At 29.1% G+C, this 24,898-nt stretch overlaps 2 protein-coding genes and 1 pseudogene across 3 annotated transcripts; 2 read left to right on the top strand and 1 right to left on the bottom strand.

The window, feature by feature from the left end:
* Positions 1-3,082: 3,082 nt before the first annotated feature.
* On the top strand, positions 3,083-5,155 carry LOC111287920 (UDP-glycosyltransferase 88A1 pseudogene; annotated as a pseudogene). Its single transcript, XR_016329144.1, has one exon. The product of XR_016329144.1 is annotated as a UDP-glycosyltransferase 88A1 pseudogene (transcript).
* A 2,311-nt stretch (positions 5,156-7,466) lies between these two features.
* On the top strand, positions 7,467-8,560 carry LOC111287909 (late embryogenesis abundant protein At1g64065-like). Its single transcript, XM_022878609.2, has one exon. It carries the CDS (start codon positions 7,669-7,671, stop codon positions 8,311-8,313), a length of 645 nt encoding a protein of 214 aa, XP_022734344.2. The 5' UTR covers positions 7,467-7,668; the 3' UTR covers positions 8,314-8,560.
* Positions 8,561-11,442: 2,882 nt separating this feature from the next.
* On the bottom strand, positions 11,443-13,160 carry LOC111287905 (membrane-associated kinase regulator 5-like). Its single transcript, XM_022878596.2, has 3 exons — positions 12,046-13,160; positions 11,898-11,966; positions 11,443-11,789 (listed from the first exon to the last, which is right to left on the bottom strand). Exons 1-3 carry the CDS (start codon positions 13,064-13,066, stop codon positions 11,689-11,691), a joined length of 1,191 nt encoding a protein of 396 aa, XP_022734331.2. The 5' UTR covers positions 13,067-13,160; the 3' UTR covers positions 11,443-11,688.
* Between the last annotated feature and the right edge of the window lie 11,738 nt (positions 13,161-24,898).

The following is a 24,898-nucleotide window of genomic DNA, read 5'->3' as shown; positions in this document are numbered from 1 at the left end:
TTTTATTTGTATGGGTTACAGGATGGATTCTAATTTTCTATGAACCATTCCTTCTCTGTAACATTTAGGAACCTGAATCCAGATGCGGAGAGGTGTGGTGCACGACCTAGATATACCCCCTTCAGAAATGGTGAAATTCTGCTAATTTTGGAAGAAATAAGATCGAATTTGAAGACCAATGAACAAATCGTAAGTATTTGCATTTTCGCTTTCGATTTTGTTTTTCTAAAAAAAAAAAAAAGAATAACAAGAACGAAAAACTGCATTAGTCATCAAGAACTTTTTTGCCATCCAAAATCTAAAGAGGAATGCTAAGGGGCACTCTTCTCTAACAACCGTTTTTCACATCCGATCTCTTAGAGACCACGTTAATTACAATGTCAACCTTTAAATTGGTAACTTCTCATTCTAAGTTATCACTTGTGAAAAGCTTTTTTTATTTAATCTTCCTTTTATCTTCTCTCTCTTAACTCTGCAAAACTAATAATATATCAAATTTTTTATTTTTATTTTTTTACTTTTTGTCTTCTCTCTCTATCTGCCTTAACGCTGCATTAATTAGAAAACACAAACTTATCTCGGAAGAAAGCACAATTCTATGCTACACCCACACCCAAACTTTCAATCACTTTGGCTCAATCAAAAGTTAGATTATTGGTCAAAATTTTATTTTTTATAATTTAATTTATGAAATTTAATTTTTAAGGTATTCTAATATTTTTAATAATATCAAAAAATAAGAGTGATAGTTCTAAATTACGAATCCACCTCTCTCTAAAGTTTTTTAAAATTTATAGAGAAATATAAAATTTATCCTATTTTTAATCTTAATAATAATTTATTATAATCTATTTTATCATTAAAAATCAACATAATTACATAATAAATCGAGATTTATTCTGATATGCAAAATTATATTTTTAACCGCATGATTGAACACCTAATAATAATCATATGTATTTAAATTTTTACAAATTTAAATATTTATTCTTAATTGATAAAATTTTAGAAAGATAATGATTTTTAATTATAAAGATAGTTGAAAGATGAATAAAATAAAATTTTAATAAATAAACAATTTTCATTTACACAACATTAACGTAATCATATGTTATAATATATTATAAAAAAATTAATCTATATAACTCTAGATAAAAAGTATCTCAAAGATATTGATGATTAGACAAATGTACTTTTATGGTGGGTTGCTTTTTGTGTTTTCTTTGCCATTACATTGTTTCATTCTAAGCTTTTGAGTGTCGGCCATTGAATTTTGAGTTTAACTTAAGCACAGGCGAACATTTTTCTATCACTTTATTAAATTTTAAAAAAGATAAATTATAAATTATATACTATAATGTCATAAATAAATCATTTTTAAGAGGATGAAAAAAATTTTTCATCGATAATCAGTTAAAGATTGACGATTACGATTTATTTACTAAGATAGCATCAACACTTTTAAATTAGTTATCTATTATGATTATGAAAAAATTTTTCAATAATCAATTGTAGCTACAAACTAAGTGTTTTATTATAATTTTTGTTTAATAACTGCTCTTTTTAGAAACTTTATAACTTTGAAATACACATATAACATTTTTTTTTTATTTTATAGTAACTTTTTTTTCTAATTATTTTAACAAAGTTTTGTACATTTAATAATGCTAACTTTATATTAAATTATTTTAAATTCTAATTCAATCAAATATTAATTAAATAAAGTATTAAAAATTAATTTAACATATCAGACAAAATCAAGGTTCAACACTAATACAAAGATAATGGATGTCTCATACAATTTAAATTGAGGATTTAATTATGGCATGTGACACTGTTGATAAGAAATCTATGGATGCAAGGGCAGCAAAGGAAGTGGTGGTTGAATGTTTTAGTCTTTGAAGGTGAGATGTAGTTGGGTCCGACTTTTGATAAATGTTTTACGGATGATTTCAATTTTAATTTTTTGATTAGATGGCCTTCATCTCTTTTGCGCGGTGACTTGACAGATCCCTCTGCTTTGGATGGCATCTTAATATCGATTTTGTGGAATTTTCAGATTATTCAAGAGAAACTGTTTCAAGTGTGTCGGTGGGCAAGTGAGAATGGTTTCTTGTTGTAATAAAAACAACGTTCTTAAAAGAAAAACGTAATAAATTATTTCAAAATTAAGATTTTAAATATTTTTTATAATTTTAGAAGTATTATATTTTTAGTATATGAAACTTAATTGATCATAAAAAATAATTACAAAATAAATTTTATATTTTAGTATTAATAATATTTTTTAATATTAAAACATAATAATTGATAAAACATAAATTTTTTTATATAAAAGCATAATTATTGTTAATAGAGTCAATATAATATAATGTTTATTTTATTTTTAATTATGTTCGTACATAAAAATGTAGTAATTAATAAAATTATATTTTAGTTTATATTTTTTTATATCAATGATTATGTTTATTGTTATTGAAACGGAGTAATTAATAAATTGTAATAATTGATCACTTGAAATAGATAATATTTTTAAGATAAAATTTTTGTTAAAAATATGATAAAATTTTTTTCATAATTTAACAAAAACGATATTTATAAAATAAAAAATATAGTATTTTATTAAAAATGTAAAAAAATATATATTTGAATTCAAAAAAGATAATATTTTTAATATAAAAATGTTTTAATTGAAAATTCGATGTTTTTAAGATAAAATTTTTTTTTGTTAAAAACATGAAAAAAATATTTTTTAGAATTCAATAAAACGATATTTTTAATATAAAAAAATATAATTTTTGTTAAAAATATGAAAAAAATATTTTTTAGAATTCAATAAAAATAATGTTTTTAATATAAAAAAATCCAAAGACAATATTCTTACACTAAAAATGCAGTTTTATTGAAAACATGAAATTTTTTTTTCAAAGTTTAGTAGAAAAACTTCTTAGTTTATCTTGCAAAGTTGACTATGAATAATGCCTTCAATGAATTGGAGATTTTTTTTTCCATGGATTAATCAAGTTCTAGATTTCAAGCTCCTATTTTAAGTTTATTCCAATTTTCTTAATAAAAATTAATTTATTTGAAAAACATATGCCAGAAGACAATGACGTGGATAATTTTTTAACAGGAGTTGTTGGAAACTTAGCTTGATGTCTGATCCACTTCAATAATTATCTACTTTATTTTTTCAATGATTCTCCGCAGCTTTAGATAGATCGTGTGTTTCTTATATTTTCACTTCATATAGATCGAAGCTGCCAGGAGCTCATTGTTTTTTCCTTGATCCCGGTCCTGTCTCCGTTTGTCTTTGTCAGATATGGAGCAAGCCATAGTTCTTTACCCTTCACCAGTGCTTACCCACCAGATGGCTATGGTGGAGCTAGGCAAGCTTCTACTCACTCATCAACCTTCACTCTCTATACACATCCTCATAGCCACTCTTCCTTTCCAAGCAGAGTCCAACGCCCCATTCTTCTCAGCCGTCTCGGCCACCATCCCTTCTTCCATCACCTTCCACAAGCTCCCCATCGTCACTCTCCCTCCGTCCACCCACCATGACACCGTTGTTTTTGATGTCCTCCGTCTCAACGACCCCGATGTCCACCATGCTCTCCGTACCATCTCGGATGACTACAAAGTAAACGCCATTATCGTGGACTTTTTCTGCAGCGTTGCTCTCAAAGTGGCATCTGATCTGGATCTTCCGACTTACTGTTTCTACACTTCTTGTGCTGGATCTCTTGCTTCTTTACTTTATCTCCCCACCCTCCACAAGACCTTCACCGGAAACTTGGAAGATCTCAACCTTCTTCTTGATATCCCAGGTGTGCCACCAATTCCATCCTCAGATATGCCAACACCAACACTAAAACGCGACAAAAAGATCTATGAAATCTTCTTAGATATCTCCAACTGCTTGCTCCAGTCAGCTGGGATTATAATGAACACTTTCGAATCCATCGAGCCAAGGGCCATCAAAACGATTGGCGATGGACTCTGTGTGCCAGATTGCTCCACACCACCCATTTACTGCATCGGACCTTTCATTGCAAACGGTGGAGCTGCTGATGGTGATATTGTTCCTGAGTGCTTAAAGTGGCTAGACTCGCAACCTAGTAAAAGTGTAGTATTTCTGAGTTTTGGTAGCTTGGGATTGTTTTCAATGCAACAATTGAGGGAAATAGCCGTTGGATTGGAGAGAAGTGGGCAAAGGTTCTTGTGGGTGGTGAGAAACCCACCTTCGGAGAATCAAAGCCCGGCTATGAACGAAAAAATGGACCCAGATTTGAATTTGTTGCTTCCTGAAGGGTTTTTGGAGAGGACCAAAGAGAGGGGACACGTAGCTAAATCATGGGTGCCGCAGGCAGCTGTGTTAACTCATGACTCGGTAGGTGGGTTCGTAACTCACTGCGGCTGGAACTCAGTGCTGGAATCTGTGTGTGCAGGCGTCCCAATGGTGGCGTGGCCACTTTATGCAGAACAAAGGTACAATAGGGTGTTGATAGTAGAAGAAATGAAGATCGCTTTGCCAATGGTGGAGTCAGAAACCGGGTTCGTGAATTCAACTGAGGTGGAGAAGCGAGTTAAAGAATTGATGGAATCGAAAGAAGGAAACTCAGTTAGGGAGCGAACCATAGCAATGAAACATGCAGCCAAGGCGGCGTTGAGTGAGGGAGGTCCCTCTAGCATTGCGCTAGCCAGGCTTTTCGAGTCATGGACGCAGAAATCAGTGTGACTGATCTGGTTTTTTTTTTTTTTTCTTGATCCAACTAAGCTAAACAGAGTTGGAGTAGCACAATGGGTCGATCTTTAGTTGGACTTGGACCTTAATCTAGCTAGGCCCTTAAATAAGCCGACTGAAAAGAAAGCCTTCAAATCTAAAGAGGATCACATATCAAGTGAGTGAGCGAGCGTATGAGTCACCGTCCCAAAAGGATTGCCAGTGGGTTACTGGTATGATTCCAATATGACATTGTCTCCTTGAAGGCGTCTTGGGTCTGGAACTTCTACACTCCATCAGAAGTCTCTTAGGTGGTTTAGAACTTTAGATAGATAGATAAATAAATAGAGGAGAAGCTATTTTTGCTTTGGTGAAGTTTATTTGTAGTACTTCGTTTCCATAAACATTAAACAATTACAATTCCCTGAATCTCCTTTTTTTTTTTTTTTTACCTTGTTCATCTAATTCTTTTGCACAGTTGAATTGCAGGGAAATATTTGGACATAAAATTTTATAAGGTTCCTTTTATTTCCAAAATTTTTCTTTTAAATTTTTATATTTTCAAATATTTATTTGATAAAAAAAATTAACTTGTCAATAAAAAATAATTTATTAATTAATAAAAAAATAATTTTTTAAAAAATTATCTTACCTTTTTTAAAAAGGAGAAGATAATTTTTGAAAAAATGTTATTTATTATTAAAACTATTTATCAATATGTTTAAACATAATTTTATTCAAATATGTCCTTATACATGATTTTTTAAAGTTTAAACTTAATTTGACCTAACCCAAAATATTATTATATTAATAAATAATAATTTTATTTAATTTTACTTAAAAAATTAAAATATTAATATTAAAAGTCTTTTAATATTTTAACTTTAAATACTTTATAATTTTACTCATGTAAGACTTTGAATATAATATTTTAAACTCAAATTTGATTTGATTTGATTTAAAATATTATTATATTAATAAAAATATTAAAATATTAACATTAAAAGTATTTTGATATTTCAAATTTAAATATTTTTATTTTGTATATTATTTAAACATAAATATTTTTAGTATTTCAATAATAAACAGTATTATATTACAATTTTAATAATAAATAATAAAATATAATAATAATATTATTATTTTAATAATTAACGTTAAACAATATAATAATATTATTTTCATAATATGAATATTTTAATAAATTTTTTAATTATTTTTTAGTTTAAAGTATATAATTTTATATTTTTATTTATTAAGGTGTTTATATTACTATTTTAATAATAAATATAATTTTTTTTTGTTATGATTTAACAATAGATACTTTCAATATAAAATATAAATATTTAAATAGTATAAATATTTTAATTATAAATTTTAATATTTTAATATTAATAAAAATAATATTTTAAAATATTAATATAAAAATAATAAATAGTTTTATTTTAAATATTTTTATATTAATATAATACTTTAATATTAAATATTATTATTAAAATATAATTATTCTTGAATATTAATAATTTTAATAATAAATAATTTCAGTATACTTTAATAATAAACAAATTTTAATATTTTAATAATTATATTAATATTATTTGAAAAAAAAAATTCAAAAAACAATCAAACAACAAAAAAAAGTTGTCATTAACTTATTCAAATTACAGAAAATCTTTAACTTTTCAATCAATATAAATATTTTTTAAAAAAAAAATTTAAAGTCAATTTCAGACTAAATGTATAATTATTATATGTACTTTTGTCTTGTAGTTTTTCTTAGTTAATATAATGAAACAAAAGAAAGAAAAAAAGAATGAACGAGTTAAAAATAAAACACTCATGTGTAGAAGGAAAGAAAAAAAAAAAGATTGAACTAAGAATAGAAAATAGGATAAAGTTACATTCAGTTTTTTCAATAACTATATGATTTGTTTGTTGTTAAATTTTTAATCAATTTAAATGATTAAATTCAAATTTCGATCATTTTAAATAAAAAAAAATTAAGTGGGAAGAATTCGAAGAGGGAGGTAACTGGTAAGGGTTGGTGAAGTAAAAGAATTTTACTTATGTACCCAGTGAATAATCCAGAAAATTAACCTTCAATTATCACTTACAATATGTTAATTGGTGGTAGTATCAAAAAAGGTCCTTAAAAATGTCGAGTCTCAACATTCAAATGTAAGAAGACAAAGGGATCCACTGCCTGCCTTGTTCGACGCATTTTCCTTCTTGTTTGAAAAACAATCATGACACAGCGCTTTCCGGCTTCTAGCTGGCCACGTCAATTTGACAAAGCTGTTGGCCTTTTTTTTTTAAAATGTTGAGCCGCTGAGGGACACTTTAATTTAAGGACCATAGTTAGTTGGGTGAAAGTTCTAAAATATACCATAGTTGTTAAGCGTTAACCGGAAAGCGGAAATAAATTAAAAAAAAAGGAGAATGAAGTTACTAGCACTTGCAAGATAGAATTAATTTTGAGGCACCAAAGAAAAATTTTCTGCCTTGGAATGCGATTGGGCTGTTATTTGTTTCCTTTACATATATTTGCCCACGAATCATTTCTCTAAAGAAGGTTCTACTACTATTGAAAATAAAACAATAGGGAAAAATCAGTCACTAAGGCATTGATCCAATTGCAACATAAGCCAGAAGTCAAGGTTTCAAGCTCACCTACTCGCCTAACGCGTTTAAGTGTCAAGAAAGCATAATATGTATGTACTAGAAGAAGTGACTTCTTGCACCATTGTTTTCAAGGCAAGTTCTCATTCCCTCTACCAATTATTTCAAATCTATTATCCCAATTCCCATCTTTTTCTTCATGTTCAATTTATCTATAAATACTTGCTAATAAGCCCCACATTTCTCATATCATTCTTCACTCCCTTAAGGACTTAGAAAATTTTTTTCTCAAGCTTTTGAGTTGGTAATTAGCATCAACAAAAATGGAACAGAAGAGCCAATCCCCATATCCATTGGCACCCGGTAATAGCCTTTCCCAAAGTGACCCAGAGTCTGTCGCGGTTCAGTCAAAAGAGCTAAAGAAAAAGAAGAGAATGAAGTGCCTGTTGTATATTGTATTGTTTGCTTTGTTCCAGACTGGAATTATATTGCTTTTCGCCTTGACGGTCATGCGTATCAGAAACCCAAAGTTTCGAACGCGATCAGGGTCATTTGTTGACACATTTGATGTTGGAACCGAGGCTTCCCCTACCTTTAATTTGCGAATGAATACTCAATTCACGGTAAAAAATACAAACTTTGGTCACTTTAAGTACGAGCTTGGTACTGTCACCTTTGCATACAGGGGCACACCGGTTGGCCAGGCGACTATTCAGAAAGCTCGAGCCAGGGCTAGATCGACGAAAAAAGTTGATGTTATAGTGGATTTGAGGTCGAGCAGTTTGTCAAAAACTAATGAATTGGGAAGTGATATTAGCTTGGGGGTTCTACCCCTGACCAGCTACTCAAAGTTGGAAGGTAAGATTCATCTGATGAAGGTGATCAAGAAGAAGAAGTCTGCCCAAATGAATTGTACCATGGAAATTGACATTGCCTCGAGAACACTTGGAAATATTCTATGCAACTGATATGCTAGCTGCGTTGTTTTAGGTTATGGACTTTGATTTTTTGCCTAGGGATTTTGTTTTTTTTTTTAACTTGATTTCTGTCTTATGTGTTTCTTTTTTTTTTATTATTATTATTATTTTGATCCAAGGGGGACGTATATGCATGTTGATATGGTAGTCCCTCGTTCGCGTGCCTGTTCTTTTTTTCTTTTTTCATTTATTTACCATGGTTTTCATGAGAAATTATATTTTAAGATCCTTTTGTCAATTTAATATTTAAATTGCTTATAAAAACCTTATTTTATTTTATCTTTTGATGCAAGACATCGTGACTGATTAATATTAGTTGCTCAAATTTACTAAGAATTGCTGTTATATATATATATATATATAAAGTTGGCTATCGATCATTTTGTACTAATATTTACTTTTGTTTTGGAAGTAAAAAAAGAAAAATGGAGAAATGCCTCTGCATAGAGTTAGTTGCAAAGCCTGGTTTTGAGTTAACTAATGGGCCTAGTCCATTCCCACCTATGGTAATCTCGCCTGTTCCTCGGCAATTGTTTGGCCCAAAAAAACGAAAAGGGTACAAAAAAAAAAATCACAATTTTGTGATCACAACCCAACAAAGGACAAATCCAGTGAACTCAAGCAAATTGCTCAAGTTTCCGGAGGATGTAATGTTTCCTAACAATAAGAATCCTAATGTTGGGAAAATGGGTCCATCAGCATCCCAAATTTCCAACATCTATGGTGGCCTAATGCAACTGCTGCTAAACGGCACCTAAAATGTTAAGTCAAGATCCAAGAGCAGAGAGAGACGTCTGATCAGCAGAAGAAACAAGGCAAATTCTTTTGTTGTGCCGCTTCTCTGTTTGTGTAGCGTTGTCTTCCACTTTTCCTCTCTTTGAAAGAATGATATAAGTTGCAAGTCGCAAGAGCAGAGAGAGAGATGGTTTGTTGATGACCTTAACTCCATCTAATGAAAAATCCAGATTTCAGGTTCAGTCCTGAAAAGTTGAAGTGGAGTAAAAGCCTTTTTCAAAAATCCTAATCACTGTTCTCTTTTTCATTTTACTTTTTCTTGGTGGAGAAAAAACAAAGAAACATGATGTGAAGGATTTGATACATAAATCCCTTGAAGAAAATTACTCTCCTCGTGTTTGTGACCTATAAGCTAGACAAATGCTATCAAATCGGATTGAAGATGTGCATTGGTCAAGTTGAAACTAAATTTTGAGAGGAAAGTTAAAACTTTGAGGTCAAAATCGTGTCACTCCTAGTTTGCTCCAGACCTGAGGGATGAACAATGTAATTTGCAGATTTACTTGCTTTAGATTTCCTTAAGCGCTGGTGACATACTTATCTATTGAATTCCTCAAATATATCCAGTGGCACTCCATCAAGGAAATAATACACTTGAATAGTTGAACTACAAGAATCTACATCAAATATAAAAAATTGAAGGCAATTGAATAGGTCATAAGCTGGAACAGAAAAGGTTCGACCATCTTTAGTTCAAGTGATGTCCGTTAATAATGGGTCTTGGCTTGTTGTTGGTCTTGACTGTGTGAAGTAGAGACCGGCACTATTTGCCCTGCCGTAAGGGGGACCAAGCTATTTTGTGGTGCACTGTAGACCGTGGAGTCTGGAAACGAGGGGTGGGCGCTTTTGTTTTTGTGGTCATTTTGGCTTTCCCTGTCATTATGATGGTGTGGTTTGAAAATTTTGGTTTACTAGTTGCTGCAAACAAAGATGTTGTTCCTCGATTCATTTATTGAAATTTAAACTTCACGGATTCACATACCCAATTCATTATGTCTCTAGTTTGGAAGTCGCATTGCGAAATATCATGCTATAGATTTTTGTTCCTTTTTCTTTTCTCTAATTACCTTTCTTTGCAATTGAAAAATGAAGTGTATATAGTTACAAAATCCTACTGGTCATTTTCCATTACTAGCTGAGCTATAGCAGTAAGGAGAAGCATTACTTTTTATACTTTATGGGTCTCAGTTCCTTGTCATTAAGTATAGTCTACGGCTCTTTTTTTTGGATACAAGCCTAGAGTCTCCCTTTTACATATAATGTTCATTGATTGTGAGATATTAAATTCAAGAATACAATATTGAAAGTGCAAAACAAACAACTCGACTTTTACTAGATACCCAACAAAGGAAACGGGTAGATCGGCCAACTACTAAATGGACAATTTGAATCATAGATGAGAAATGAATTATTGTTCTGAGTGAGGACCCAGTTGTGTTGTGAGCGTTGGATAAGAAAATTCAGAATATAGACAAAGAACTTGTGGGAAACAATTGTCCATGGTATGATCACCATGGCATACTTTCTGAGGAACCATATCAACAAGTATATCAGATCTGAATAGACAATGGATACAGTGGACTAAGGCATAAAACTTTCAACTTCAATGGTACAGGAATATATGAGAGTATACAGGATGGATAGCCAGAGGGAGACTCGGAGCTCGGAGCATGTGTTTCAATTGCTTAAGCCTTTTTTTTTTTTAACTTTTGAATGAAATGAAATTGGACTTTAACCATAACCAAGTGAAACTGCTTTCTTACGATACCGTTCAAAAGTGTTTTTTAAAGCAGGATGAAACTGCAGAGATATCATCATGTGGCCCCTTTCATTTTTTTGGTAGTGTTTAAAACAAAAAACCAAAATTTTTTTAGAAGTATCTATGGCTTCGCTTTCCTGTTCAAACTTGCGTTAGTCATTCTCTTTATTGTTTGGTTTGTTTTTCTACTGCAATTTCATGGGTGTGAAACTGTTAATCGATGATGTTAAAACATGGAAAGATTTGAAGAAGCAAAATTATTTATATATTGTAAAAATGCAGTGACCATCTCACTAGTTAATATTCCCATTGCATCCTTGTCCAATTTCTTCCCTTTCCCAGTTTCCCATCAAATTCCCACCAGAAACTACCAGTTGTCCTGGAAAAAGGCATAATCACCCAAGAAAATGAAAGAATAAAGTGGAGAAAACTGTCAAGTCATTTCAACTCCTTCAATTCCAGAAATGATCACATCTTTGATATGAACAGCTTACCTTTCAAAGGTAACATAATGCTTAACTGCAGAAATACAAGACCATACACAGTCACCCAACAACAAAAAGAAATCCAAATATAAAGGTTAATTTCAATTTCTTCATAATGACCCATCACCTTAACATGTGAACCTACTCTATTCACTGCTCAGCACAGCTAACAATCAAACAACAATCCTAGCCTCTCTAAATTCTTTTCTTTTTCTTTTCCCTTTCATTTTTTTAACGTCGTCATAATAAAAATCAAGGTCTCTGTCCAATATTTTCTTTCTATTGCTTTAATTAACAACATTTTTTCCCGAGATTTCTAGTACTTCGTCAGGTGCTGAAGACAGTTCCTTCTTCACTAGATATTCTTGCGGAATCCATCAGTTTCTCGTATGAGGAATTGCTTGTAACTCGTGACAAAAGAGAAGAATCTGAGGAAAATAAACAGTTTAATTAGTACTTAAGAAGTAGATTTAAGGTTTTAACACTAATAATAATTAGTGCAAATACTATTACTTAGAGACAGTGTGAAACCACACCTGTAGAAGATGCATTGCTTAGCTTCTCTTGTGAAGAATCACTTGTACATCTCGACAACCAAGAAGATTCTGCTATCAAAACAAGAAACACAAGCTAAGCATCGAATTCCAAATTAAACAAAACAAAATTAATTACTATAATTAATACCTCTATTTGAATTGAAAGATTTCTTGCAATGCAAAATGGCGCTTTGGATCCCATCATGTTGCAGTAGCAGCGTATCATCTCTCCTATTAATTGGTGATGAGGCAGCCGAGGCTGATCTGCTCTTTCCCAAGTGCTTGCAAACCCCTTTAACCCCTGTTGAAAGATTCCCCTGTTTCTCCTTCATGGAATATACCGTTGATGGAGAAGCCACCGGGGATAACATTGATAAGTCGCCTGAGACTTTTGTCTTGTCACTTTGACTGTTCTTTTTGGAGACTTTCACATACAATGGCTTGATTAAATTCAGGTATTTCTGTATCAGATCTTTCGATAATCTCTTTGAGGAATCATCTGAAAACGAATCCTCTGTTTTGCCTTTTGTTTTCCGCAACCTATTTTCACTGGTGAAGATTGGGAGGTTTGAAGACTCCTCTATTTTGAATTTCACTTTGAAATGTTCGCTCTTGCCTTGTTTTTCATGCTTTGGGGTCTCCATAGAAATACCGAGGAACTCAGTTTTCTCTGCTGCGTATGTATTACAGGTATTTGCCATTGACTCTGACTTCTTAAGAGTAAAGAGTCGAAACTTTGGAGCAGATTTTAACAGAGCTATGAGAGATTGAGGCTTGGAGCTTGGCTCAATGGGAATGATCTTTCTTTTGGAGAAGTGATCATTCAGAGACAAAGAACGAGTGTGCTGTGGCAAGTCGAGCTCTTTATCACCAACATTCTTAGCCGGTTTGTGGAATGCTCGCTCTTCCTTGGAGTCGAATCTTTTCTTGCCTTTGACACCGTTCTCTTCATGGCTGTTGCCGTGGGCATTTCCCTTGTCGTCAAACTCATGCATAGGAAGCTCCAAGTCAATGAAAGAGTCCTCTCCTTCATCCAACTCATGATCTGAAACAATCAAAGACTTTGGAATCTCCGTGGTGCCACTGTTTTCACAACAAGGTTGGTTTTGGTTCTCTTTGTGAGCACCATAGCTATGTTTCCAAAATCTGAGAAAATTGAGACCTTCCATGGTAATGGAAAGAGAGAGAAACAAAGAATGTAATAGAGTTGTGTATTTTTTAGAGTTCTGTTTAGTGGGGTTCTAATTTTTTTTCTTTAATAGGCGAAGTAGTTCAGCTCTCTCTCGAGTAAACAAAAAACGCTAAAAAAAGGAGACCCTTTGCACTCCGTTTTGTGGGTGGGACGAGAGAAATTGAAAATGGTGAATCATGGTACCCATAGAGTCCAGAGAAAGAAAGGGATAGCTTTGCTTTTGAACAGTGTTTATTTGCAGGTGTGGTTGTTTTCACCTGCAAAAGAAAGGAATTGTTTGCGTGGATACAGAGGAAGAGCAAGTGACCGACCCCGTGAGAGTGAGCAAGAGAAAGACAAATCTTTGCAAATGATGTAATTACTCTGTAAAAAGTTTATAGTTTTACTATTCTTTTAGATTACGATACCGAGAAAACTCAGATCTACTGTTACAAATTCAGACTTGCAGGCATTGGGAATCAGCCTTTTTTACTCCCTCTAGACTTCTCAGCAAATTTTGAATCCTGGATTTACATTTGCCCCACGCGCAGTCTCCATCACCACTGTTCTTAATTATATTTGTTAGTTTTTTAGTACTGTTCTCAGTTTCGTTCCTTATCTTTCCCCTTTACTTTCATCCAGTATCGGGTTTAACTTTGGACGGTACTTCTGCCTTGGACATGACCAAAATCAGGCTGCTGCTACTTTTGGTTTTTAATTTCTAAATCAATTGTGTTCGGACGATGAATTATTTTATTTACATTATATTATCAATCCCATTAGCCATTATCATTTTTGTAACGATAAAAGACTTCATTTGCATGCATGATACGATTAAAAAAAAAGTAAAGATGAGATTAATTAATGAAATAATAAAATTAAATATTATAGTGATAAAATTAAAATTACTGATAAAATATGTATTTGGATATAAAAATAAGTATTATAAAATAAAATATAATAAATAATAAAATATAAATTAAATTTTGATATAATAAATTTATTTAATATCTATGATGTTAAAAAATAATTAAAATTATTTTTATAATAATAAGTTTATAAATAAATAAATAATTAAAATTATTTTTATAATATTACATTTGTTATAAATAATTGAATACAACCCATATAAGCCTACTAGCATTGGGGTTTTATAATTAGAAGCATTTAAAAAAAATACATTAAATTAAAGAGGATAAAAGTGTTCAGTTTGCCTATGGTGAATTTTAGAGCCTTGGGTGTGGATTAAAAGATTTAATCTCACCATTCCTATGTTAGTCAAACATTATTTCACGGTGAGATTGGCATGAAAGGGAGCTCAAACGTATTGAATTGACAATTTAGTTCTATCCGAATGGAATCTAAGGATTATTAAGATGGATGAAAAAATTAATTTTGATAAAATTAAAAATAATGATAACAGTGAAATTATGTTACATTGAGTATGATAAAAATAAAATTAAAATCAACAATAAAAAAATATATTTGAATGTAAAACTAATAATAAAATATTTCTTTTTTACAAGAGCAGTCGTTTATCCTAAAGTTCAATTATTCACTAAATCATTTGCCCTCTAATATGTGATGGGAGGATAATAAAAATAATTGCATCGCCAAAATGCTATTCAAATGCATTTTCGATTCAATAAAATCTTAAAATAAGGTTGAATTTTCCAGGAAAACAAATCGTGTCCTAAAATTTCAAATAACAAATTGTGGATGATATTGCGAGCATTTTGGTGCACGGCTTTGTAGTCAACTCAATGTTTCTAAAATGTTGGAGTATTGTCGGAAATGAGACATAGCCATCCCTATTTTATTCAAAGTCTAAGTCAGCTAAAATTGTTTGACTTATGGTTGGTTCCTGATTCATCAATTTCCAGCTTCCAGGGTCCTATTCAACGATTAAGAAGTAACTAAACCCCTAAAAACCGTTGGACTGCCTGTGTCTTCCATACATTACTAAAACATCAAACTTATATAATAATCCTAATTGAACTCGAACTCATGAACTTTGTTCAAGGAGTTTCAATTTCATTTTAAACTTTCATATGTAGAGACTGGTATACTTTTAGATAAAATTACTTAAAATCTACAAATTAAAACATTCAAATGTTAATTTGAGTATGAAATATTTGATAATTCGTTTATTATTTATTTATTTATTTCATAATTAATATATGTAAAATATAAAAATTATCATATCATAATTTATATTAACATATCAAATATAAAATATATTTTTTGAGCTTTTTATATTCATATATGATTTTACTAAAATTTTAAAATATATCACATTTAAAATTATCATATAAAAAATAAGAATAACTTCACAAACATTTCATGTGAATTACGACTTTTTCACTTATACCTCGTATAAAATTTTTTTTCTCACGTATAATCTTGTGGTTTACTTCTGTTATCAAAATGAATAATGACATTAAAATCAAATAAATTTTAATAAAATTAGAAAGTTAGTCTCACCTTTTTTTTTTAAATCCTGATTATCCCTTTATGATAATAAAAATAAACCATAAGATTTTACATAAAAAAAAATTTAGACTACAAGATAACATTTGGTATCGTTTTTAAGATCACCATAATAATATAATTATCGAGTCAAGATGATTTTATTACTCATAGTTTAAAATCATTTTATTTAGTTAACAATTATTAATTCGTACAAATAAAAATGATTGTATTTGATATTATTAAAAATCAAATATTATTTTATTTAAAAGTATGAAAATAATCATCTTTATTATAATAGTTATATAAGTTAATAATTTAAATATTATTTTAAAAATAATTCATAAAATATAGTAATATTATATTATATTTTATAATAAATAAATTAATAAATATATTTATTAATTAAGTAAATTAATTTTTATAATATAAATGATGTAAAAAAGCATTTGGATTAAAAAATAAAACTAATCTATTGAAATTATAATAACAAAACAAAGACATTATATTATATATTAAACATTAGAAAAAGTAAAAAATACACAAATTATTTTTAAATATATTATAATGAATATTAATTTGAAAATATAAAATAATTATAATTTTAAGAGATATCAAAATTTTAATTCACATATTAAATAAATAATATTAATTATTTATTAATTTTACTCCATGATAAAAGTTTTTCATTTATTTGGTAAGAATTAAATATTTTTTAAGATAATGATTTAATTATTATCAATAATTTAAAATTATTATCACATAAAATTATTAAATATTTATCAAATACAATGATGTAATTATTATAAATAAATTATTATAGTTTTTTAAATGATCATCCTATTACGAATATTATCAGGTGAAAAAGTCACAACACGCGGTGCATGTACTTTAAAAAGTAATACAAAATTTAGAAGTGTAAAGGCATGCTACGCCATAAGGAGGCGCGTGGAATGCGAAAAGAATGAAAGCTCTTTTAATGCAGACGTAGTTTGACGAGGATTATGTTGCAGAAGACAATATGAAGGCGACCAGAAACTTCCAAAAAAAAAAAGAAAAAAAGGTTCTTTGTTAGAAACGAGAGACTACTTTTCCACATGGTCTTAAAAGATCTGGTTGGTTTTCTACGGGTCAAAGGCAGTGGCGTAGCTGTGGGCACGCATGTAATGTAATGCTTTGGGAGCCTTAGCGATAGCTTTGAAGAGGTGCAACTCTACATTTTTGGAGTTGGGGGGAAAGGGTCCAAGTCTTACCGCAAAAGGCTTGCTGAGATGGGTTTTGGGTGCCCTAGCCCTTCTTTTGAATGGTATTTACAGGGAAAGTCAAAATGAAAGTGGAAGCTCTTAGCCCAAAAGAACCAAAAGTAACCTTACTCATATCACTTTGGAGTAGCACTTCTTTTTCTTTTTTAAGATGCAAACACAAAGTAGTAAAAATAAAAACAAAAAGTTGCACGTTAATCATATAATTTTCTCTTTGCCAAGAAAGAGCATGTAGTTTTCTTTTCTGGCAAAAAAAAAAGAATATAATTTTCTAGTTCCCTTGGATAGTATCCTAGGTACTCTCTTATCTGTTTTCCCATTAAGCAAACAAAAAGAACAGTGGCCTTATCGTGATTATCAAACGAAGTATTAAATTCATCTATATATTGATTTGGATATATAGTTACAGCTAATTATGCCTTAATCTAAGTTAAAAACTGAAACTTTTTTCAGTATAAATTAGGTCACAATTTATAATAAAAAAAATTATAAATATTAAGATTTTAATTTTAGACTTAATGAATGTCATTTTTTAAAATTAATTATATGAACTATCTTAACTAAGCTATTGGATTCTTAAAAACTGAAACTTTGATAACATAAGCAATGTGCATTTCGCGGCTGCTTCCAGTGAACATTTATATAAGATGGCATGTACATAAACTACAATGTTTTGTACTACTTCATTACTTCTGAAAGTTCCATCCCATGTTTATGGCATGTACAAAGTCTATTTCAGACCTTGTCCGGCTTCAGCTAACTATTATTGTTTTTTCAGATAGAAAGAAAAAGGTTTGAGCTGACTCCGTCTACCATATGCATTGCATCATTATAATGATATACATCAGCAAAGTCACATTTACCGTATGTACACATAATCTACAAGAAACCAAATCCAACAAGCGTTCAGATTTTGTTTTATACCATGGCATAATTATCATGAGTTGCAAGATTCTGTGCCCTAAATCATGACGGATACCTGCAAGTTGGGAATTTTTTTATGCTTTCTTTGTCTTTAAGGGGGAAGAGAGGGATGTTCCCCACCACCATCATTGCCATTTCAGCCAACATTCTATTCTACCGTTCCCTACCCGAATTGAATTCCCTTTTCCACTCAATAGCCCACCATGGATTTTTGTACTTCTCTTTGATTTGTGGGTGTGGTTTGGTGTATAAATCTCTCACGCCTCTTAAAAGTCTCGGAAATGTTGGCTGCTCTTGTCGATGCTTTAGGGAATTCTGTGAATTTTGCTTGGAGACGGTGCGCGGGGTCTTCATTGAAGAAAGATTACGTTGTCTTGTCTCTATGGCCTGTTAGCTGCCTCTATTTAGGCTTTGGACGAGGCTCATGGGCTAAAGGTGTTAATCACTCAGTCTCGTTGCAATTCTTTTGGGCCTTACAGATGCTAGTCTGTAAAGGATGAGAATGGCTAGCATTGAATCGCCAGGCAGTTCACCCGTCCGGTTGATAGCCATCATGAACACATTTTTCTTCATTTAATAGTTTATCCAACTCAAATTTCAAATTAAATAATGCATTCAAAGAAAGAATATGATGTAGAAAAAAAAATTGATGGACTCATATCCAGAATATACTAATCGATATAAACATCTCATGGCCATATTTAAATCATTTTCTCACCGAAGAAACTATAAATCATGGAAAGGAAAAAAAACCTGCACTTACCCTAGTTAATTTTACGAGCTTTGCTGAATAGAAAAGCAAAGCCTGCGATAGAAATGCTAGACGTAATAGACAAATATTTAAACTATCGCTTTGCTAAGAAAAAGAAAAGACAAATGTCAATTATGATCAAACCTTTGAGTTATTAGTGAAAAGATGAATTCACAAACTTCTGCTTTGACTGTGGACTCTGGAGAAGGGAAAATGCAGAACAACGAGTTTTCAAATGAATGTCTTACAGGTTTTTTTTTTTTTTTTTTTTAATTTTCCTTCTTTTCTATAACATTAAAATATTTGTTAAGAAAATATTTTTGTATTTAATGCATTGTTTTTATTATATTCAAGAAAAAATAATACATTAATTATATATATTTTTAAATATCACCTTAATCATAATCACTGAATTTTTTTTTTCATAAAAAGGTTTTTAAAGCATTTAATACTCAAAATATAGTTTTTGAAACAAGATATTCACAATAATTAGTAAGTATCCTTCCCAGCAAAATGCACTTTCGCTAGAAGAACTCAAAGGGAGTAAAATAAAAACCAGTTTCATTTAATATTTTAGTGCAAAATTTTCCACATTGCATTTAATATTTCACTCTTAAATAAAATAAATGTATTATAAAAAAGACAAATAATAATGCTGATAAAAAATAAATGGATTATACCAAAAAAAAAAAAGTGTGAGATTGACCAATGAGGCGTTACCATACCAAGCGAGTGGAAAGTGTCGAAAGAGTAATGTAATTCGAGACAAGGGTTATTTGTAGTTCGGGTTAAGTCAGATTTAGGTTGAATTTATATTTGATATTAATAGTTTATATATTTATTTAAATTCGGCTTGGTTTAAAATTGGGGTCTTAAAATTTTTTAAAATTTGGTTTAAATTAAAAAAATAAATCTTTAATTCACCTATTAAACTTAATTTATATAATAAAAAATTAAAAAAATAATTAAATTAAGTTTAATAGGATTATATTTAATTTATATATATATAAATTAAAATTAAAAAATATAAATTAAAAATAAATGTTATATAAAAGTAAAAATTAAGTTTAATAAAATATATATAATTTTATTTTTAATTTTTATATATATGTGAATTAATTTATATATAATTCACATATATAAATAAAAAAATTATATATATGTAAATTCAGGTCAGATCAAGTCGGACTTAGGCTTTAAATCTATTGTCTAAGGCTCAGTCTAAAATTTAAATAAATCTAAAAATTATGTTCAAGTCCATTTAACGAGTTTTAATTTTTTGTCTAAGCCTTCTTAAAATTTGGACGGGCCTTCAAATTTGGACAAGTAGCTCAACTTTTGAACAGGTCTATTCCGAAGCAAACTAAGTAGCCGTTTGGATCCCATCGCACTGGCGATTAAGCTCACTGCACCTTTAGTTGAATCAAAACACCAATTTCAATAAAGTCAAGCCAGCATAAATTTCTCATTAAATTTTTTTTCAATCACAGTTACAGTCATTTTTTTTAATCGTAATTATAATAAATTTTATTATTGTTTTCAATCTTCCTGCAATCAATCTCACTACCCATGTAAATATAATCTAAATATCTAAGAGCCATTTGGTTTAGTAGAACTGAAACTTTAGTCGAAATTTTACTTTTTTAATTTAATTTTTTTGAAATAAGATTCATGACATTTTTAAGATTTTAAATAATGTAAAAAAAGGAAAAAGTAAGAAAAATAAAAAATTTTCCACTCTTTGAAGTTTTTTAGATTTTGAAAATTTTTTTATCTTATTTACCTTCATTTAATTATATGTTCAGACTATGTTATCTTTTTTAAACTCTTAAAATTAAAATGTAAATATGATTTTGTTCTTTAAAATTTCAACAAGTATTACATTTTTCAATCTCCCTGCAATCAATCTCACTACCCATCTAAATATAATCTAAATATCTAGGGGCCATTTGGTTTAGTAGAACTAAAACTTTAATCAAAATTTTACTTTTTTAATTTAATTTTTTTGAAATAAGATTCATGAGATTTTTAAGATTTTAAATAATGTAAAAAAAGGAAAAAGTAAGAAAAATAAAAAATTTTCCTCTTTTTGAAGTTTTTTAGATTTTGAAAATTTTTTTTTATCTTATTTACCTTCATTTAATTATATGTTCAGACTATGTTATCTTTTTTAAACTCTTAAAATTAAAATGTAAATATGATTTTTGTTCTTTAAAATTTCAACAAGTATTACATTTTTAAAATAAAAAAATGTAGTAGATATTAAAACTTTATTTTTGAAATTATTAAATTTTACAATATCATGTTTTTAATATGGATTTTAAATTTTCATTTTTGAAAATTTTCAATTTTAACAAAAATCATGCTATTAAGATAAGAAACATAATTGATGTTGAAATTTTATTTTAAAAATTATTAAATTTAAAAAAAATTACGTTTTGAGCATAGAAAACTTAGGGGATGTTAAACATTTATTTTTGAAAATTTAAAATTTTAACAAAAATCACGTTTTTAGATAAAAAAAAATGTAATGAATATTCAAATTTTAAAATTTTAACAAAGATTGCGTTTTGAGCATAAAAAAGGTAATATTGTTGAAATTTTATTTTCGAAATTCTAGAATCTTAACAAACATTGAATTTTGAAAATAAAAAACATAATGGATGTTGCTACTTATAACAAAATTAAAATAAAAAGTAAAATATATTTACTTAATATTATTACATACAAAATCTAAAATTTATTTATTTAGTATTTTCTCTGAGTAAAAATAATCAACATAATAATAGTAATTAAGATTGTAAAATTATGTTTGTTGAAAATATGAATTTTTTTGAAATTTTTTAAAATTTAATAGAAAACCACATATTATTCATGTGTAACTTATTATAAATGTAATGCGTTATTCACATGTTATCCACTATAACAAATTTGACCATGAGTGGCACATAGAATAATGTCACTAAATATTTATTTTTCATCACCATATATATTCCATAACAAAAAATTAAACATCATGACTTTCGTTATGTTTGCACCATCGCTAAAGGTCTAATGTGATTATACCAAAATATCGTCACATATTGTGAATCTATCGTAACAATAAAATAAAACGTCACCTTATACTTTTTTTTGTGACATTAGTTTTTGTTAGCTATTTATGAAAAAAAAAGTCATTAAAGGTTATAATCGTCATAAAATAAATGATAAAATATGATATATTAGTGACGAAAGCTAAATCATCACAGTATTCGTGATAAAATTGTTGTCACAAATGGTTGTAAGATAATGTCTACTGTGATAATAAAATCAAATGTCATCTTATGCTTTAGTTTTTGTGAAATTAGTTTTCGTCAGTTATTTATGAAAAAAAAAAGGTTATTAAAAGTTATACTTGTCACAAAATAAATGATAAAAATCTTATATATTAGTGACTAAAAGTAAGTCGTTATAATTTTGGTGATATAATTATCGTCACCAATGATTATAAGATAATGTCAAACGTGATAATTAAATCAAATGTCACCTTTTTTTTATGATGTTAGTTTTTGTTAACTATTTATAAAGAAAAAGGTCATTAAAGGATATAATCATCACAAAACAAATAATAAAATTTGATATATTAGTGATGAAAGATAAATTATCATAGCATTGGTGACACAATTATTGTCACAAATGATTGTAAGATAATGTTAAATGTACCAATAAAATCAAATGTCACATTATGCTTTATTGTTTGTAACATTAGTTTTCATCAACTATTTATGAAAAAACTTCATTAAAGGCTATAATCGTCACAAAATAAATGATTAAATCTAATATATTAATGACGAAAGGTAAATCGTTATAGTATCTATGACATAATTAACGTTATTAAATCTTATATATAAAATTAAATCATCACAATCATTTTTGTAGAATAATCCAATGTAATGTTCTTGCAAATTCACCAAATATTTGAACTAGTTTTTAAATGTAGTATATTCTCTAAAGTCTACCCTAAAATCATATAGAAATAATATTATTTAAAAAATAAAAAGTATCAAAACTATGAAATAGGTAATCACTGAAATCTTTTTTTCAAGTTCCCATCCAAATCTTATGTTGAGTGTGATTATGTTGAAGGTAAGTTTGTATCACTTGAAATTGCAATGAATAATTAATATGAAATATAAAAGCAAACCACAATATACACAATAAGATCAAAACAAATATAAAAAATAAACTAATATATTTTATGCATATCAAATTTTTAAATGAGGCCCTATCCTATATTAAAAAATAAGCCTTGTTAAGAAATTGATAAGTAAACTTCTCAATCTGTAATGTTGATACTAATCATAGGAAATAGGCCAAAGATGGGTGATTCATGTTTAAACAAGTAATCACCATTACCTTAAGCCTATTTTAAAATTAATTCAGATAAATCATGGGAGAATTATAATTACGCCTACTTTCAAGGGTCAGATAAATCATGAGAGAATTACACTTACACCTATTTTCAATGAGCCTATGTCATTATCATACTTTAATATATCTTGCATCATTTGAATGACATTTTATCATCCAAATCAAGACAAGAAGACATAAGTTATAATAATAACTTAAACTAAGATATAAACATGTAAACAAATAAAGTAGAAACACATAGACATAGCACAAGCAACTACTTTAAATCAAGAATCACAAGAATTGGGGCAAGGGCCTTTTGATAGAGAATTTGGAGATGAAGCTTCCTTTTTATAGATATAGTTGTAACTTGTTAGAAGGTAAAATTTGTAATAGGATTGTGGGAGTTTTTGTAACTTTGAAATTGACAAGTAAACTTCATAAAGATTGAGTAAATAAATAAAAATCAAGTGACAAAAAAGTAACAATTTTCACTTTTGAATTAGGTATCAAACAAAGCCCAAATATATAATACTTGCAATATCACAACCACAACAGAATCAATGTACCAAAAGGCACCACCAGCTGTATCACTTATACTAATTCTTGCATTTGAAATATTGCTAGTTGAAAAACAACTTACTTGAATGTCTAGTATGTTTACAAACCTTTAACATATAATGGCTAGCATAGTTAGAAAGAATTGTTGAAAAAAAAGTCAATAGTAATTAATAGATTATGAGCACATGAGAAAGGTATTGACTTTTTTTTCAACAATTCTTTCTAACTATGCTAGCCATTATATTAATTACTATAATATAAAAAAAAAGTCTAGAGGTCGAGTCAAGTCGAGTCGATACAGTGAAAAGTTCGAGGTCAAGCTCGAGCTCGACTCCCAACTCGTGACTCAATACTCGATTCAAATTTTATCGAGTTTCATATTCCTAGCTCGAGCTCGATTCGTGATCGAAATTGGACTACTCAAGCTCACTCGATTAGGCTCGATTAAAATATAAAAATAAACTCAATTTTTATACTCAATAAAAGCTCGATTATTTGAGTTCGACCTCGAGCTCAAGATTGAGATCTTTTACATCTATTTTTTATCAAACCTAATAAATATTATATTTTCAAGATAAGAACAACAACAACAACAACAACAACAACAACAACAACAACAACAAAAACAACAAGTTCGAGCTCGACTCTCAACTCGTGACTCAATACTCGACTCAAATTTTATCGAGTTTCATATTCCTAGCTCGAACTCGATTCGTGATCGAAATTGGGCTACTCAAGCTCACTCGATTAGGCTCGATTAATATATAAAAATAAACTCAATTTTTATACTCAATAAAAGCTCGATTATTTGAGTTCGACCTCGAGCTCAAGATTGAGATCTTTTACATCTATTTTTTATCAAACCTAATAAATATTATATTTTCAAGATAAGAACAACAACAACAACAACAACAACAACAATAATAATAATAACTTACACAACAACTAAATCCAAGTAAATAAAACTCTCATCAAATGATTCAAGTACAACACATAAATAAAAGACATAATGAAACTTAAAAATTAAAGTCCTAATTGGGAAATTAAATATCCAAGCAAATAAGTCCACAAATAAGTTACAACAAACCAACAACAATACATATGCTGCCTTCACAATATTATGTCTTCAAATAAACATTGGGCTTATATTGTTTTTCAACAAACCTACACAAAAGAATAATTACAAAACAAACGAATTATAATTAACAATTAGAATAATAGTAAAAGCACCCATGTAAAAAAAAGATTGTGATATTATTACAATGATCAATAACTTTAAAATTTTAACATTAGCATCAACATGGATTGTATCTTGTCAATTGCCTTATAATCAAAGCAAAAAAATATAGACAATGTCTTATCAATTGCCTTAACATGAGTTTCTATCATTAGTTAACCTATAGTTCGTAAACTAGAATGCAAAAAGCTCAATCTAGACTAGCTACCACCTATTTTTCTTTTGTAATATTGTAAC

The sequence above is a fragment of the Durio zibethinus genome, chromosome 17 (genome assembly GCF_047325235.1).
Source record: "Durio zibethinus cultivar Kanyao isolate XHJ-2024 chromosome 17, ASM4732523v1, whole genome shotgun sequence".
NCBI classification, from domain to species: Eukaryota; Viridiplantae; Streptophyta; class Magnoliopsida; order Malvales; family Malvaceae; genus Durio; species Durio zibethinus.
The sequence above is the reverse complement of the archived record's forward strand: the minus strand, read 5'-3'. Positions and strand labels throughout refer to the sequence as shown.

What these genes read in the sequence shown, in the direction of transcription:
- LOC111287909 (XM_022878609.2), top strand. Translation starts at nt 7,669, where the DNA reads ATGGAACAGAAGAGCCAATCCCCATATCCATTGGCACCCGGTAATAGC.
- LOC111287905 (XM_022878596.2), bottom strand. Translation starts at nt 13,066, where the DNA reads ATGGAAGGTCTCAATTTTCTCAGATTTTGGAAACATAGCTATGGTGCT. An exon ending in ATCTTTCAATTCAAATAGAG is followed by an intron (nt 11,967 to 12,045) that starts GTATTAATTATA and finishes TTTTGATAGCAG; the next exon opens with AATCTTCTTGGTTGTCGAGA. An exon ending in AAGCAATGCATCTTCTACAG is followed by an intron (nt 11,790 to 11,897) that starts GTGTGGTTTCAC and finishes TATTTTCCTCAG; the next exon opens with ATTCTTCTCTTTTGTCACGA.